Source organism: Sceloporus undulatus, chromosome 2 (genome assembly GCF_019175285.1).
Source record: "Sceloporus undulatus isolate JIND9_A2432 ecotype Alabama chromosome 2, SceUnd_v1.1, whole genome shotgun sequence".
NCBI lineage: Eukaryota > Metazoa > Chordata > Lepidosauria > Squamata > Phrynosomatidae > Sceloporus > Sceloporus undulatus.
In genome coordinates this window covers 190100836-190117102 of record NC_056523.1, presented here as the reverse complement: position 1 = coordinate 190117102, position 16267 = coordinate 190100836, and the positions used below count along the sequence as shown (strand labels likewise).

Genomic DNA, 16267 nt, shown 5'->3' with positions numbered 1-16267 from the left:
TTCCTGCATACATTGGAATTATGTTAAGACTAATTGTGGATAAAATATGGCATCACCAGCCTATTTAGGTTTGGATTTTTATTTTAGGTTCTATTCAATAGGTTCTCATTTCCCTTACAGACTTAAAGAAAAGCTGGAAGAATCTAGAGAATCCACAAGCCCTGGCCAAAAAAATTAGGGCTTGCCAACTTTTCAGCTGGCTCCTATGCCTTTAATAGCAAATTGGGGGTCTATAGCAGGCACAGAGAGTCAGGGTACTGAAAAATGCAGGTCCGTCCCTCCATTTCGGATGAGGAGTTCCACAGATTATAAACTGCTGCCAGGAATAGAAAATCTGACCTTCCAGATTTTTTAGACTGAAAATTCCACAATCGCTTATATTTGCATGATGGCCCAGATTTCAGCTCCAGGTTTTGGAACTGAAGTCCAAAGTTAGTCCATCCCAGATCTATAGCCATTAGTAAATGGCCATGTTTATCTCCATGAAATGCTTCATATGCCTGAGATCTCCCACCAAACCTGTCAGCAAAAGAGAAGGCTAGGCTGGTATTTTTTTCCCAGTCAGTTGGCGACTGCAGTAAGAGTCCATTTCCCATTAAACAAAATTGGTTTGTGTCATCCAGAGCTGAGACCCTGCACGGTGTAGTGGTCTGAGTGTTGGACTGGGTCTAAGAGATCAGGGTTCAAATCCCCTGCTCATCCATGGAAGAAATCATCATCATCATCATCATCATCATCATCATCATCATCATCATCATCATCATCATCTGCTTTTATCTCACCTTTCTCCCAATATAAGGAACACAGGGCAAGTGTCACTTTGTCAGCCTAAGAGGAAGGCAGTGGGAAAACTCTTCTAAACAAACCTTGAAAAGAAAATCCTATGAGAGGGTTACTGTGAGTTGGTCTCAACTTGAAGATTCACAACAATACCCAGAGCTCAGAGAGTGGAAAGCTAAGAATGGACAAATCTGTTCAGTTTTGCTTTTTCTCAATTTTGAATTTTGGAGATTTGTAATAAAAAGCAAATGGAAATGAAATTGTCACTCATGCCTGGATGGAACTAGAAAATCTGTTGCTTTCAACTTTCTCCACATTTCAGTTTTGCCAGGATTAGAAGCTTTTGGTAAGTCAAAATTAAATTGAATCAAAATGGACAATTGTCCCTACCACAAGCGGTGCAGGTGCAAAGGCCGCATACTAAGGTGGAGAAGAGGTATTGAGGTGGTTTGGGCTCAGTGCTCGTATGTTGTGTGCCTTAGAGTCATTTCTGACTTATGATGACCCTAAGACAACCCTATAATGGAAGCTTCTGGGTCTGAGAGTGTGTGACTTGCCCAAGGTCACCCAGTGTGTTTTCATGGCTGAGTAGGCATTGAATCCAGGTCTCACGTTGTAGTCCAACACTCAAACCACTATACCATGCTGGCTTCCTCAGTGTTCATAAGAGAAAAAGAAAAGAAACCCATTAAGGAAACACACAGCAGGCCAAAGGGGCGTAACCTTTGGAACAACATCAATGGGTTGACAAAAATTTCATGCCTGTCATTGTCAGAACATATTCATCCACTTCTAAAGGCTGGAGCATCATATTAACCTGGAGTGATGCATGAATCACCACAGAAGGGATGACTAATAATATCAGAATTGCCACCCACACCACACGCTGACGGATCTGGGATTTTAGACAGAAGCCACCATACAATGGTTATATATAATGTATTTATTTATTTAGAGTATTTATACCCCACTCTTCAGCCACAAAGGCTCTCACAGCAGTTTACAGGTTGCTAATTTGACAGTTCCCTCCCTTGATCAAGTTTAGAATCTAAAAAGACATGACACAAAAGGAGAAGGGAATGGCAGTGGGGAAAGGATCAAGTCCAATAGATACTGCCAGTTCTTCTCTTCCTCCAAGGCCACAATGGTGAAAGTTATATATAACCATTATAAGAGTGGGGAGCTAAGGTGTAATGGGGTGCAATTTCATTTTTTTATTGAGAAAGACAATAATGCTTGGTAAAGTGGAAAGGGTTGGAAAAAGAAGACCGCATCACATGTGGATTGGTTCAATAAAGGACACCACAGCGGCATCCGCACCGCACTGCAAAAATATGCCATTTTGATACCACTTTAACTGCCATGGCTCAGTACTATGGTATTCTGGAAACTGTACTTTGTTGTGGCACCAGAGCTCCCTGACAGTGAAGCCTAAATATCTCACAAAACTACAAGCCCCAGAATTCCTTAGCATTGAGCCATGGCAGTTAAAGTGGTGTCAAACTGCATTAATTCTGCAGTGCAGATGCAGCCAGAGTCAAGATTGAGCCAATGTTTCTGGTTAATTTTTCTTACTATGAGCATGAGATTTGGGTGTGGTGAGGAAGAATGCTGTGATACAGGGCCTTGAATTCCTCTTCAAGATTCAGGGCAGGCACGGAGGCAGAGAGCTGATTTACAAATGCAAGTATACTGTTTAATAGTAATCAGAACAATAATTTGCTTGTTTTATGTTTGGTATTTATATGTGTAAACTGTCCTGAACATCTTGCTCTGATGCATGATGTTTAAATCTTTAAAACCAAGCTGACAGGAGATATTTTGCTGCTTACTGTATATACTCGACTATAAGTCGACTTCATGTATAAGTCGAGGGCAGGTTTTGGGGCCAAAATTATGAATTTTGATGTGACCCATGTATAAGTCAAGGGTAAAACTTAGGGGCATGCAACAAAGAATGTAAAGAATGAAGGAAAGGAAAGCGATGCCAAAGAATGCTGCTATTTTCCTGTCCATGCATTCAGAAGCAGCACCACAGTGGAGAAAATAGAGGAGATTGGTGCTTCATTTAGGTTTCCCAGGGGATGGATTAAGCTCTTGCCTTTTGCCACTTTATTCGGAGTGGGAAATGGTTCCTGTTTTGAGTTAAGGCACAGCACTTGCATTGCCCATGTGAATAAGTCAACCCAGGATTTTTAGGTCAATTCTTGACTCAGATTTCTAGACTTATCCATGAGTATATACAGTAGTTACCTTTTGCACTGTTGCACAGCATCTCCCAGAATCTCCTAGCAAGAACACCTAGTGGCCATCTTGGCTGGAGACGGAGTAGAATTGGGAGTTATAGTAAAAAAATATATGAACTTTTAATAGTTTTGCCCATACTCACCAAGTCAAAGTATACCAATGCAGCGAAATTATTCTGTCACAAAGAGGAGGAAAAAATCTCACAAGCACGACTGCAGTAAAATGATTTCAGTTTAAAGTTGTGGGAGGGGGAACAACGTTTGTAATGAAAATGCAATGATTACAAATTTAAAAGTCAGCAATTTGCATCCTTCCCCTTTCTTCCAAATTCTGCTGTGTTGGTGGCCATTTCACCAGGCAAAAGGAAGCATTGGATTCTGAATTCTGAATAAAGCTGATTTTCAAATGCAAGTATACTGTTTAATAGAAAGAGTCAGCATAGCATAGTGGTTTGAGTGTTGGACTATGACTCTGGGAGACCAGAGTTCAAATCCCTACTCAGCCATAGAAACCCACTGGGTGATCTTGGGCAAGTCTCAGGCACGTTACAGACCGCCCCTTTGGGGCGGCCTGTAACCGGCCCTTTCCCCACCGGATCGGGGCCTCAGCTGCCAGAACGGCAGCCTCCAAGGCCCCGATCCGCCGCTTTCCAAGGCTGCGTCCCCACAGCCTGGAAATGGGTGTCCTTGGGGCTTCGTGTCCCAAGGACACCCGATGGCGGCGGGGAAGAGGAGAAAGGGGCCGCTCGGCCCCTTTCTCCCTTGCGTCCCTGGCGCAGCCATCTAAAGGCTGTGCCAGCGACGCAAACCGCAGAAGGAGCTCCATTTCAGAGCTCCTTCTCGCGCCATGGAAAGGGTGTTCTAGGCGCCCTCGTGCGGCGTGATGACATCACAACCACACCACCTCGTTTGGAGGCGGCGCGGTGGTGACGTAGTCATGGCGGCCCCCGTGTGGAACAGGCACCGCCATTTTGTACGGACTCGATCCGTACTAGGGTTAGGAGTGTCCGGAAGGGACGCCCCTTTCTAACCCTAGGTACAGACCCAGTCCGTACTATTACACCCGTGCGGAACGGGCCTTTGTCTCTCAGCCTCAGAGGAAGGCAAAGGCAGACCTTCACTAAACAAATCCTGCAAAGGTTCACTTTAGGATTGCCATAAGTCAGAAACAACTTGAAGGCACAAAAGAACAACAACACACATGCAAACAGAATTACACTGAGTTTGGGAGACATGGACATAAGGTATGGTAAGAATGACCTGAAATAAAGACACTTCAGACATTTGCTTTTTTTGAAATACATTTTCTTTCTGTTTTTATTTGGTTTTTATCCATTTTTTCTCTATACCTTTTGGGGTGAGGGGGGCAGACTTGGGGGGGATTGATGCATATTTTTTTCCTGTCATTTTGCTGTTGCTGTCGTTGTTGGTATTATTATTTTTTTGTCATTTAAAGATGGAAGAAAAAATCACACGATATCGACCGGGGCAAAGAGCCGGACAAACCGAAACGCACAATTACGGCACGATCAGATACACAGACACTGAGTAATATATAGTCAGAGTGCCACTGGGGTAGATGGGGAAGGGCTGTGGGGCAGATGTGAGGGAGAGGGCTGGGGGGAAGCTTTGGCTGGGATTAAAAACCGGTCTCTTTGGAGGCCACAGGTTATAGATTGAGAGTAGAGGAGCAGGAATTTTGGGAAGGGCCAGAGAAAAGGATAGGTGAGTGGGAAGCTAAAGAGAGCTAATAAAAATGTGAAAAAGAAAGTGATATGGGGAGAAGCAGGGGGAGAAATGGTAAAAGGATGGAGCATTTAAAAATGAATTAGACATGGGAAGGAGTGGGAAGAGAAAGAGATGTTAACATTATTTTCATCCTCAGCACATTTACTTAAGAAGCAAACCCAGACCCTACCGGTTTCTAATGTGCTAAGGGCACAGTCTGGAAAAGTTATTTTTTGAGCTATAACTTCCAGTATCATGCTGGCTAGGAGATTCTGGAAACTGCATTCCAAAAAGTAACTTGTCCAAGCTGTGGCTAAAGGTGACACCTTGATACCTAATACAAGATGTCACACCCGATCTGTGTTAATAGCGCCTTCACACTGTTTTTTACGGATCATGTTTGTGGTAGATTAGACACCCTCCTCTACCTAGATTATCTATGGGCCTTCTCTAGGAGTATGTGCAAATGTGTGTCTTACCAGCAGCAGGCTTACAATCTTGTGAAAACTCTGGAGGCGCTGATAGCACAAATTTTTGCCTCCGCAGTGAGCCTCAACATCTTTGAACCACAAATGATAGCTCAGGTCAGATCTCCTGTGGGGATCTAACATTGACATTTCCTTCAAGTTCTTGCCAGAGCCTGGGCATTATTTTTCTTCTGGGGCAGCTCCCTTGCTGCCGGCTGGGGGATTCTGGGAGTTGTTGTCCAAAATGTAATGTCTTTAATCTCTGAAGATTGCCTCACACATCTCTCAAAATGCAAAAGGTGTGTGGAGATGGTGTGTGTGTGTGAACCAACCTATGGATAACCAGGAACTAAAGGATTGTACACTAGGGATGGATACACCAGCCTATTTCACTGGTTTTTCCAGAATTCTAGACTTTCCCAGTCCCAAATATGAAGAAATTACAATGACTACAACTGCCAATACTTTCTGTATGTAATTTCCCTCTGACTTCACTATCTATATGCACATCTCTCATCATGTTTAAACTATATGTACTGAAATCATTCATCTGCTGAAGATGGCAATATTTCATGAATGTTCATGTTATATGATCTTTTAAGGAGCTAGATGACTCTTTCTTGTTTTCTCTTGGAAAATGAAGTAATTGATACATTTTGGGAAATTCTTATCAAAAAGTCAACTGAAAGTAAATTCTCACACATCCGTATTGACCAAAGTCAATAAGTTTCACTATTCCCAACATAAGACTATGTTGTACCCAGAGGGGGAGAAGAGGTAGTGATCTCAGATCAGCACCACAAGTATTGCTGAATACAGAGAATTTCAAATATGGTTATCTGAAGGACCATATCTCCCTTTATGAGCCCAATAGAGTTCTCCGATCCTCTAGAGAGGCCCTTCTTTTTGTCCCACCATTTTCTCAAGTCTGTTTGGTGGGAACAAGGGAGAGGGCCTTCTTTGTGGCTGCTCCCAGACTTTGGGACTCCCTCCCCAGAGAGGCTAAGATGGCTCCGCCTTTGCTCTCCTTCCGCTGGCAGAAAAGGAAAACATTTTTGCTTTTGTCAAGCTTTACAAATTGACAAAGGTTGGGCTTTTAAATACTGCACAATCTGGATTGTAAGATTTGTATATAGTATTTTAATACACTTGAATATTTTTAATGTTTAATGTTTTTAACTTCATAAATTGCTTGTATTTTAAAACCTTAGATTTATACTTTTTAAAGCTTTTGTGTTCTTTTAAACATGTTGTTAGCCGCCTTGAGTCCCTGTAGCGGGAGAAAGGCAGGATAGAAATGAATACAATAAAAACAAATAAGTAAGTAAATAAACCCAATCTCAAAGCCATATGAGTGGATGGACAAATGGTCAGTTCTGATTTCTCTGTCCTTTGATTTTCTTTCTTTTCTTTTTTTCAGTTCTCACATTCTGTCCATCCTGAGCATAGATAGAGCTGTACAGTTTGGCAGAATCCTTTTCAGAAACGGACTGGATCAAGATGTTCCTCCATGCCTAGTGCTGACTTTTACAACTCCGATTGTGAGGACAATGAGGTGGATACAAGGTGTCAGAATGAACTCCTATTAAAATGGCCCCCCATGGTAGGACCAGGACTTATGGTTTGAAGTTACAGGAGAGTAGATTTTGACTGAAAATCAGAAGGAACTTCTTGACAGTGAGAATGGTTTTAGAAATGTACTTGCTATTTGGCAGTGAAGCCAATTCCCTGGAGAGGTGGTGGGTCTCTTTGTATGGACATCTTCTAAAGGAGACTGGACAACTACCTGCTAGGGATGCTTTAGCTTGAGATCCTGCATTGAGCAGAAGGTTGAACTAGATTCCTTTTGAGGGCCCTTCCAACTCTATGATTCTGATTCTGATTCTCTACATACTTTGAATGTGAAGCCTCAGAAAAATAAAAATGAAAGACTTAAAGTGACAGAAGAATGGGGAAGGTGGTTTAGAGAAAGCATGAGGGGAAAGGGATGGCGTCTCCCCCTCAGTCCCCACCCCACCCCTGAACTGTGGGCCCCAGATGGACTGATCATCATGGCATACATGCTGGTATTAGGGGCAATAAATGGGGCTCTGGCCCCCTGAATAATAGATAGAGAGCTCACTAGGAGCAATTCCACACCCCAATTGTCTTTTTCCCTCCCTACTAGAATAAACTCTTCTGCAGAAACAAATAGACACGCACCCCTTCAGAACAATAACTGGCACCCCCAATCTTCAATTTGGGGGAGCGGAAGAGTAACACCCCCAGATTTACACCACCTTCTATCCTGACCCTTACATTGTTTTGGGGCTGGGCGGGCCTGGAACAGAAGTGTGTCTAAAGAATATGAATTCAAGTGCCAGATAGAGAATTGATCCCCAATCCCACTGAAACCCTGAACTGCCTGGATTTTGGACCCTCAAGACAGCATCCAAAGAGCCCCCCACCTCCAACCTCAGACCCCCCTCCCCCTAGGACCATCTCGCTTTCATCTGGGCATGCAGAGGGGAGATGGAGATGGGTTTGCCATGTATTGGGATGATGGCATGAGAGTCATGCAGTGCCTTCCATACGGTCAAGTGGGAGGGTGTGGGATCCAAAAGGTACAAGGAGGGCCATTGATAGGGGTCAGAGGGGAGAGTGTATAGCCCATGGTGAGGATCTTGGATGGCAGGCCCTAGGGGAAGGCAGAATTCAAGGACAAGTGAGGGGTTAAGGAGCTGTCCCAAGGTGGGGGTAAATGACGGGTAGTGTATGTGTGTGTGTGTGCTTGTGTGTGGGCATGAGCAATGGGGCAGTGGGAGAGGGGGCAGTCTCTATCTCTAGTTGTAGTTTCTCATATATATATAATATATATTTATATATATATATAAACAGCACGAACATCTACATTCATTCTGGGAGGGGGGTACCCCGCCAGCCCCCTCCCAGCGCGAGCACCCACCAGCCCCCCCTTTCCCCTGCACAAGGAGACATGGGGGGCAGGGACAAGATGGCGGCTTCCTCCTCACAGCGCCACTTACTGGGGGTGAGGGTCCTGCAGAAAGAAAAGAGAGAGAGAGAGAGAGAGAGGATGAACTCTGAAAACACTGCTTCCATCCTGTAATGTTGCACATCAAAAAAACAGAAGATTATTCACTCCTTCCACCCTCCAGAGGCACATGTCAAATTACAAGATGAGTTTCCCATATCTGGATTTCGGAATTACAGCGGGCCCTTCGTATCTGCTGGGGTTTGATTGCAGAACCCCCATGTGGATACCAAGATCCATGGATGCTCAAGTGCAGTGGCATAATGAAATGGTGTCCCTTATAGAAAACAATAAAATCAAGCTTTGTTTTTTGGAATGTATATATTTTTGGAATATTTTCAAGCCACTTGAATCCATGAATACGTGGGTGTGGAGGGCCAAATTTATCCACCCCTGTGATTGAGATAGTGACACTTTTGCTTTCTGATGGCTCAATGTACACAAACTTTGTTTCATGCATAAAAATGTTGTGTATCAAACTGCTCTCAGGCTATCTTATACAAAGCATAAATGAATTTCATGTTTAGACCTGGTTGCCATCACCAAGATATCTCACTATGTATATGCAAATATTCCAAAATCTGAAAAACTCCAAAATCCCAAGCACTCCTGGTTCCAAGCATTTCAGATAAGGGAGAATCAACCTGTGTTTGCAGACCACACTTCTCAGTTGTAAGCAGAAGGTAGAAAAGACGCAGTGACTCATTTGTTCAGAGAAACATGCTCTGTTGTTCAAAAGCATTCAAAGCATTTCTGATTAAGAATTCTTCATCTTTGATTGACCTTTCTAGCAACCGTCTATTGCTATAGTTTGCTTAACTGAAATTGAAACATCATTCCTTTGCTTCAATATTGCAGCACTTTTCTCCTGTTTTAACAGCCATGACTCCATCCTAGGAAATCCTGGGATTTGTAGTTTCATGAGCTATTTAGAATTTTGTACCAGAGACCTCTAGTGGCTCACTAAAGTACAAGTCCCAGGATTCCATAGGATGTTGCCATGGAAGTTAAAATGGAGTCAAAGAGCTGTAACTGTGTACAGGTTAGGTCTCCGTTATCCAAAATGCTTGGGACCAGAAGTGTTTTGGATTTTGGAACCTTTGCATATACATAATGAGCTATTTTGGAGATGGGCCTCAAGTCTAAACATGAAATTCACTCATGTTTCATATAAACACTATACACGTAGCCTGAAGGTAATTTTATACATTATATTTTTAATAATTTTGTGCATGAAACAACATTTATGTACACTGAGCCATCAGGAAACAACGGTGTTACAATCTCAGCTACCCGTTTGGACATTTTTTGGATTTTGGAGTATTTCAGATTTCAGAATTCCAAAAAAGGGATACTCAACCTGCCTCATTCACAAAGCATATACTTTGGATGCAGGAGAGTGATCTAAATTTCAATCCATGGCACCTTAGTTTAAAAGATCAAGCATTTAATAACCTTGCTGTTTTCCGCACCTGAATATTTATTTATTTAGGCATCAAACGCCCAACCCTGTATGAGCAATAAACACATTAAAAGAATGCTGACATGTTCAGTGCAGCTCACCCCAAATAATCGTAAGTTCTACAAGAAATTAAGATCAATAAAAAAATAGAGGAACATGGGGAAAAAACTAGCAAAGCCTCCACCATACCCCAAACACTCCAGTAACTCTAATATAGGACAATAACACGTGTGATAAAATCTGGATCTATCCTGAATTTGAATTGAAATTTAAACTGTCCAATAATCTAATTTGTGTGGTGCTCTGCCATTTAAGAGAAGAAATTGGCTAAATAGGTGTGTGAGAGAGACTCAGGAGGGATGGTGGTGGGGGCTATTGCTGCTGTCCCCCAGCATTTGTCATCTGAAGCAGTTACAAATGCATACATCCCTATTCAGCCGAGTGAAGCCTAGCAGGGCTGGCCCTGCCACAGACTAGCAAATTCCAACCCGCTCCGCCCAGGCCAGAAAAGCAGATTATCCGGCAGTGATTATCCCAGCGGTTCTAATTTCAGAGCTCATGGTCACGCTCTGGGAGATCCAGATACTTGCAGCCCAGCTGTGTGGGAGTGTTATTCTACCCAGCTGACAGACACAACTGTGTCATCGGTTCTATATCACTGCAGTACACAATGAGGTACAGGAATATTTCCCAAGCAATCCCTTGGGGCAGTTTTAAGCAATAAAGAGAGCAGTTTAACGGTGGGACTGAGAATTAAAAGAACGGAGGGCTTCAGTTTGAAGGGTATTATGGAGCCAGTGTGGTGTAGTGGTTTGAGTGTTGGGCTACAGCTCTGGAAACCAGGGTTTGAATCCCCACTGAGCCATGAAACCTACTGGTTGACCCTGGGCAAGTCACACTCTATCAGCCTCAGACTTATGTTGACTTTCTTTCCTTTGGGATGATCTAAATTATTTTATTTGTTGCTTACTTCTTTTAATCTCATGGATTTGATCTGGAGGGGTCTGGCTTGGAAATAAACTCCCGTTCATTTGTATGGAGTTATGTGCAGAACCTACTGGAGAAGTGAACCCATTGGTCAGGCCTGCCTGTCTCCCAATCTGATGACTCTGTGTGCACATGTGCCTCAACCTGTCTGTCAACTTATGATGACCCCATGAATTTCATAGCATTTTCTTTGGCAAGGAATCCTCAGAGGTAGTTTTGCCCGTTCCTTTCTCAAAATATAGCCTATAGCATCTGGTATTCATTGTTGGTCTGCTATCCAAGTACTAACTAGGGTTAACTCTGCTGAGCTTCCAAGATCAGACAGGAGCTGGTGCTTTTAGGGTATTTAGATTCATTGACATTTCCCTAATAAATGCATTGCTTAACATATCTATCGTCCTTAGTAAATGCCCATGCCACAAAGTTGTCATCTGGACACTTCTATGTCAGCACACACTAGCTTTTGAGTTACACAGAGCAATTTGTCAGAGAGAGTGGGCATGCAAGAATAGCTGTCCAGTGGTACCTTCTCTGTGTTTAACGTAACGTTAGCTATTTAATAACGACATTCCCTTCCCTTCACTTTGTTACTCCCATGGTTGATGGAGTATATGGGCACTGAGCCAGCAAATAAATGTGCAAGATCAGGCATCAGGACAGCTGTGCTAGTACAATGCCATATATTGTAGTGCCATGCCACTATTGAAAATTGACTCAGAATATTGGCACTTGAGGGCACGAATCAATTCTGCTGCACCACAACCAGGACAACCTTTTACCACAGAGGTGTGCAATGTTGTCAAGGAACAAAAGGAGGGGGACAAAGGGGGAGAGCTGACAGGACATGGAACAGAGACAGAACTAGAACAGAAAAAGTATTGCTCTCCAGCAAAGGTTTTCCAGCTGCCTCAGCACTTTGCTAACCTTCTGTTCTCCACTGCTTCCTCTTGGTGAGCATTACAGCCAATCTACATATTTATTTTTAAAAAGCACAAGCATAGCCTTCACTCCTCCCTGCACAGTCCCTATCTGTAAGAGTTTGCTCATACTGTGAGTGTCTGTGGGTGGGACAAGTAGAGGGACCTACAATCTTAAAAGGCTGCAATGGCCACATCTACCAGCTGTATTTAGGGTTACCTTTCATTACAGTGCTATGATTCCACGTCTTTAACTGTCATGGCTCCATCTGTGGAATCCTGGGGCTCATATTTTCCTGAGGCACCACAGCTCTCTGGCTGGGAACCCTAAATGCTCCTCTCCTAAACTGCAAATCCCAGATCTCCATAGGATGTGGACATAGCAGTTAATCACAGCACTACAACTGTAGCATGAAAGGGCCCTTATGATTTCCCCTGTTTCTTACCTAGCTATAGCGTTCCCCAGCAGCATTGATTCTGATCAGCCTATGTACGGGGCCATGCCATTCTGACAATGTTCTACCAGCTATGGTTCATTTCTGGGGAGGCCCTTCTCACTGTGCCCCCATCCTCACAAGTACATCTGGTGAGAACATGGGAGAAGGCCTTCTCAGTGGTTGTCCCTAGCCTCTGGTACACTCTTCGTGGAGAAGTTAGACTAACACCCTCTCTGCTATCTTTTTACAGACAAGTAAAAACTTTTTTATTCTGACAGGCATTTGAGGAGTGATTACTATATAAGGCCCATCTTACAGAATGCACTGGATATTGCTAATTGCTATGCTGGTTTGTATGTGTTTTAATTATGTATGTTTTAACCTGTTTTTCATTTTTATTGTTTCATTGTGCTTTCACTTTTGTATCTTGTGGATTTTTAACAGTTTTTAAAAAAATAATTGTAGGCTAATTTGAGTCCCAATCTAGGGAAAAGGCAGGATAGAAATTATGATCACGATCATCGTCGTCGTCGTCATCTGTTCTGCAGCTATTGGCCAGTAGTGAAGAATGACACGAACTTCAGTCCAGCCTTGGGATTACCACAAATCCCCTACTCTGATCTATTCACTGAAGAATCCCATAAACACCAAGAAACCTCAAAGAGTTTAATGATATATGTTTTAAGCTGGTTTTAATCTTTTCTGGCTATTTAACTGTGGTTTTAACTTTTGTATCTTGTGGATTTTTAACAGTTTTTTTAAATAATTGTAAACCAGTTTGCATCCCAATCTGGGGAAAAGGTGAGCTAGAAAGAAAGAAACAAACAAATGATACATTACTATTACTACTACTACTACTACTACTACTACTACTACACTGGAAGGAGAACCTTGCTTTCTGAGAATCCATTGGAGCTAGAAACCTGCCTTTGTGATTGGGACCTTCTGAAATCTTAGGACAAGATGCTACTGGCTACTGGTGGTGTGTAACTATGTTGGAAGAAAAAGAGAAGATCTGTAGCCAGCAGCAAGTTGCCAAAGGTAATCAGACCATAGGCGATGTGACAACATGTGGGGGTGAAAGTGGGAGTGAAAACTACCCCGTCAGGCTTTCCCCATAGTGCTACTACACCCCATTCAAGGAAGGGCTTGCACCAGCATAACACACAGTTACTCCGAGTTAAGTAATACCCAGAATTTGGGCTTGAGAAACCAGAGGGATTTAGGAATGGAATACAGTCTCCAGTGGTTAATGCCTTGCTCTGTCCCCATCACCAGAAGAACCTGAATAAACTGTGCAAAATACAGTTTGAGTCTCCCTTATCCAGATTTCCAGAATTTGAAATATTCCAAAATCCATTTTTTTCCACATGGATGGCTAAAAAGGTAACTCCTTTACTTTCTGATGGTTCAGTATCCATAAACTTTGTTTCATGCACAAAGCTATTAAAAATATTGGGTATAAAATTAACTTTAGCCTATGTGTATAAGGTGTATACAAAGCAGAAGTGAATTTCATGTTTAGACTTGGGTCCCATATCCAAGATATTGCTTTATGTATATGTAAATATTCCAAAATCCCCAAAACTCTGAAATCCAAAACACTTCTGGTCCCAAGCATTTCTGATAAGGAAGACTCAACCTGTAATATAAATTATACACACAAGCTACATTTGCTTAATGTTTGCATTGTAGAACTCAGTTCCTCATGCACACAATTTTAATGCATTTCGTGTGAAGTGTGTAAAGATAGATTGAAGACCTTCATCTTCCTAGTTGGGAGTGGAACCACAGGCACATCCCATCCAATCCTATCACACCCCACTGTATCCCACCCAAACCTAACCAGCTTTTGTCTTTATTACTCACCCGCCTACATCTGGTTTGCAAAGGAAGTGGGCCCGCCTTGGACATAGCCACCTTGCTGGCCATATTCTCCCTGCTGGCCATAGCCCTGCTGGCTGTAATCAGGTTGGTAGCCACCCTGCTGCCCATACGTGTCTTGCTGTCCATAGCCTGGGGCTTGGTTGTAGGAATCACCATAGGCCTCAGGTGCCGGTGGCTTCTCCTGTGCAGGTGGGTACTTCATGAAGGGTGTACTCCAACCGGTCTCTTTAAACACGAACCACATGTTCCCCAACCAAAGCACCAAGTTCAGGAAGCCAAAAACCTGGAGGGTGGAGGGAGACAAAAAGGCAAGGTAGAAAAAGGACAATTACTGTATATACTCATGGATAAGTCTAGACATTTTAGTCAAATAATGAACCTGTGTTGATTTATCCACAGGCAAGTACTGTACTTTTAAACTTTTATTTAAAAAGGAGCCATCCTCTGGTGAAAGGCAAGACTGTAATCTGTCCTGGAAGAACTGACCCCCCCTCTACTCTCGTATCCATTCAGCCTTTAGTGTGACCACAAATAGTTATGCCTGCTAGAATTTTGTAAGATCTCTGGCATTGTTTTCCTTTGATTCATCCTTTAGATCCTTTATTACATGCCCCCAGGTTTTACTCTCGACTTATCCATGGGTCATGTAAAAATCCATAATTTTGGCCCCCAAACATGCCCTTGACTTATACATGAGGTCAACTTATAGTTGAGTATATACGGTAAGTAAAAAAGCATGGGGTCTTTTCTCCATCTGGAGCCATTCTATCTTGCTGGGAGGAGAAAATTGTTAAGATAATGCAAATCTCAAAGCAGCAGGAATGGTTGTGATGACAATGTTCATGAGAGTGGTGGGGCTTTCCACCTTGTGTCCCTATGGGCTATTTGCAAGAAAGGAGACTGGTGTCTTAGATCTGTTACTGACTGCTCCTGTGTATTGCTGATGGGGTCAAAAGGGGAGGATGGAGTTGCAACCTTCTGCCTTTTTGGCTCACACTGAACTCTAGAAGGATGTCAAGTGGAGATATGGAAAATGAACTTGGAAGCATTGGGAAAATACAGGTAAGCTACAAATGGAAGCCTAGGGCAGTGATGGTGAACCTTTTAGACTGCCCAAATTTCAACCCAAATCCCACTTATTTATTGCAAAGTGCCATGTCCCTCTGGCTTTCTAATAACAAACCCTGGCAAACTCTGGCTGGGGCGATGGCATATGTGCCCATAGAGAGGGCTCTGAGTGCCACCTCTGGCACACATGCCACAAGTTCGCCATCGCCGGCCTAGAGTGTCTGGAATTCTCCACCACTCCCCACTGACTTTAGTGAATGAGACAAGGAAAATGTAACATCTGGAAGCATCCAAGGAGCTTTCTCACTACAGTATGGTGTAGAAGAGGTTCAGGGGTGCTTCTAGCAGGGTGGAGACTGCACCGGGTGACACCTCAGAGGGGGGTGTCTGCCTTCAGGTGTGGAGTGAAGTAGATAATTTTTTATTTGTCTGTGGGACAACATTCATTACAAAACTTTCTGACAAAATCATGTATCTAGTACAGGTGTTCCCAACCTTTTTGACTTGCGGAGCCTTTATTTCTATGGCAGAGCCCCTAAGAGGCCTACGCTATGTCTTACAAGTTAGTGGTGTTTAGGAGTATATATAAAAATATAGTCTCATTCTTTAATTTCATTCAATTTTTATTTGTTTCATTTTCCTGGAGTGGCTACAGAGCACCTGGGAAGGGCACGCAGAGCCCTAAGTGCTCCTCAGAGCACAGGCTAGGAACCCCTGATCTAGTACAACAAATACAGGTTGGATGCTGGTGACAAAATTATAATTGCATTAGACACAGGCTGAGAAAAGCTTTAAAAAAAGGTTACTGGATAAAATAGTCAACCAACAATAATAATGACAGCTACAACAACTGATCCCCTTTGCCGTCCACTGCTGCTGTCTTCAAGGAATTGCAATGGATCTTTTGTGTTGCCACTGCAAAGGTGGCAATCTTAAGTGTGATGGATTTAGAATGATCAGTCAACAAGTCCCAGAAAATGTGTTCTGGGGCCACTAAAATAAAGGGTAGTGTAATAAATAGCGGACTAGGGGATGAAGTAGATGGCCTGCTTCCAAAGCAGGCTGCCACCATGGTCGCAAGCTGCCCACCTTAGAAGCCGAATTTAATCGGCTCCTTTTTGATCCGGTTCAAAGGTGTCATCTGAATGCCTCCAAAGCAACAGAAACTGCTTCTTTTGGTCTATGCGTTTTGGGCTTAGGTCTTCCATCTGCCTGAAACAGTGTGGAGTGTACTGCTGCACCTCTCCACAGATAGAC

At 43.1% G+C, this 16267-nt stretch overlaps 1 protein-coding gene across 1 annotated transcript in view; it reads right to left on the bottom strand.

Moving 5' to 3' along the window:
* Window positions 1–4432: 4432 nt before the first annotated feature.
* Window positions 4433–16267, bottom strand: part of LOC121923894 (synaptophysin) — a 46428-nt gene continuing 34593 nt past the window's right edge. Inside the window, exons 6-7 of the mRNA XM_042454816.1 lie at window positions 13925–14225; window positions 4433–8258 (exon numbers count right to left, since the gene is read on the bottom strand). Of these exons, the coding sequence (XP_042310750.1) occupies window positions 13929–14225 (297 nt within the window). The 3' untranslated portion in view covers window positions 4433–8258; window positions 13925–13928. The remainder of the gene's footprint in view (window positions 8259–13924; window positions 14226–16267) is intronic.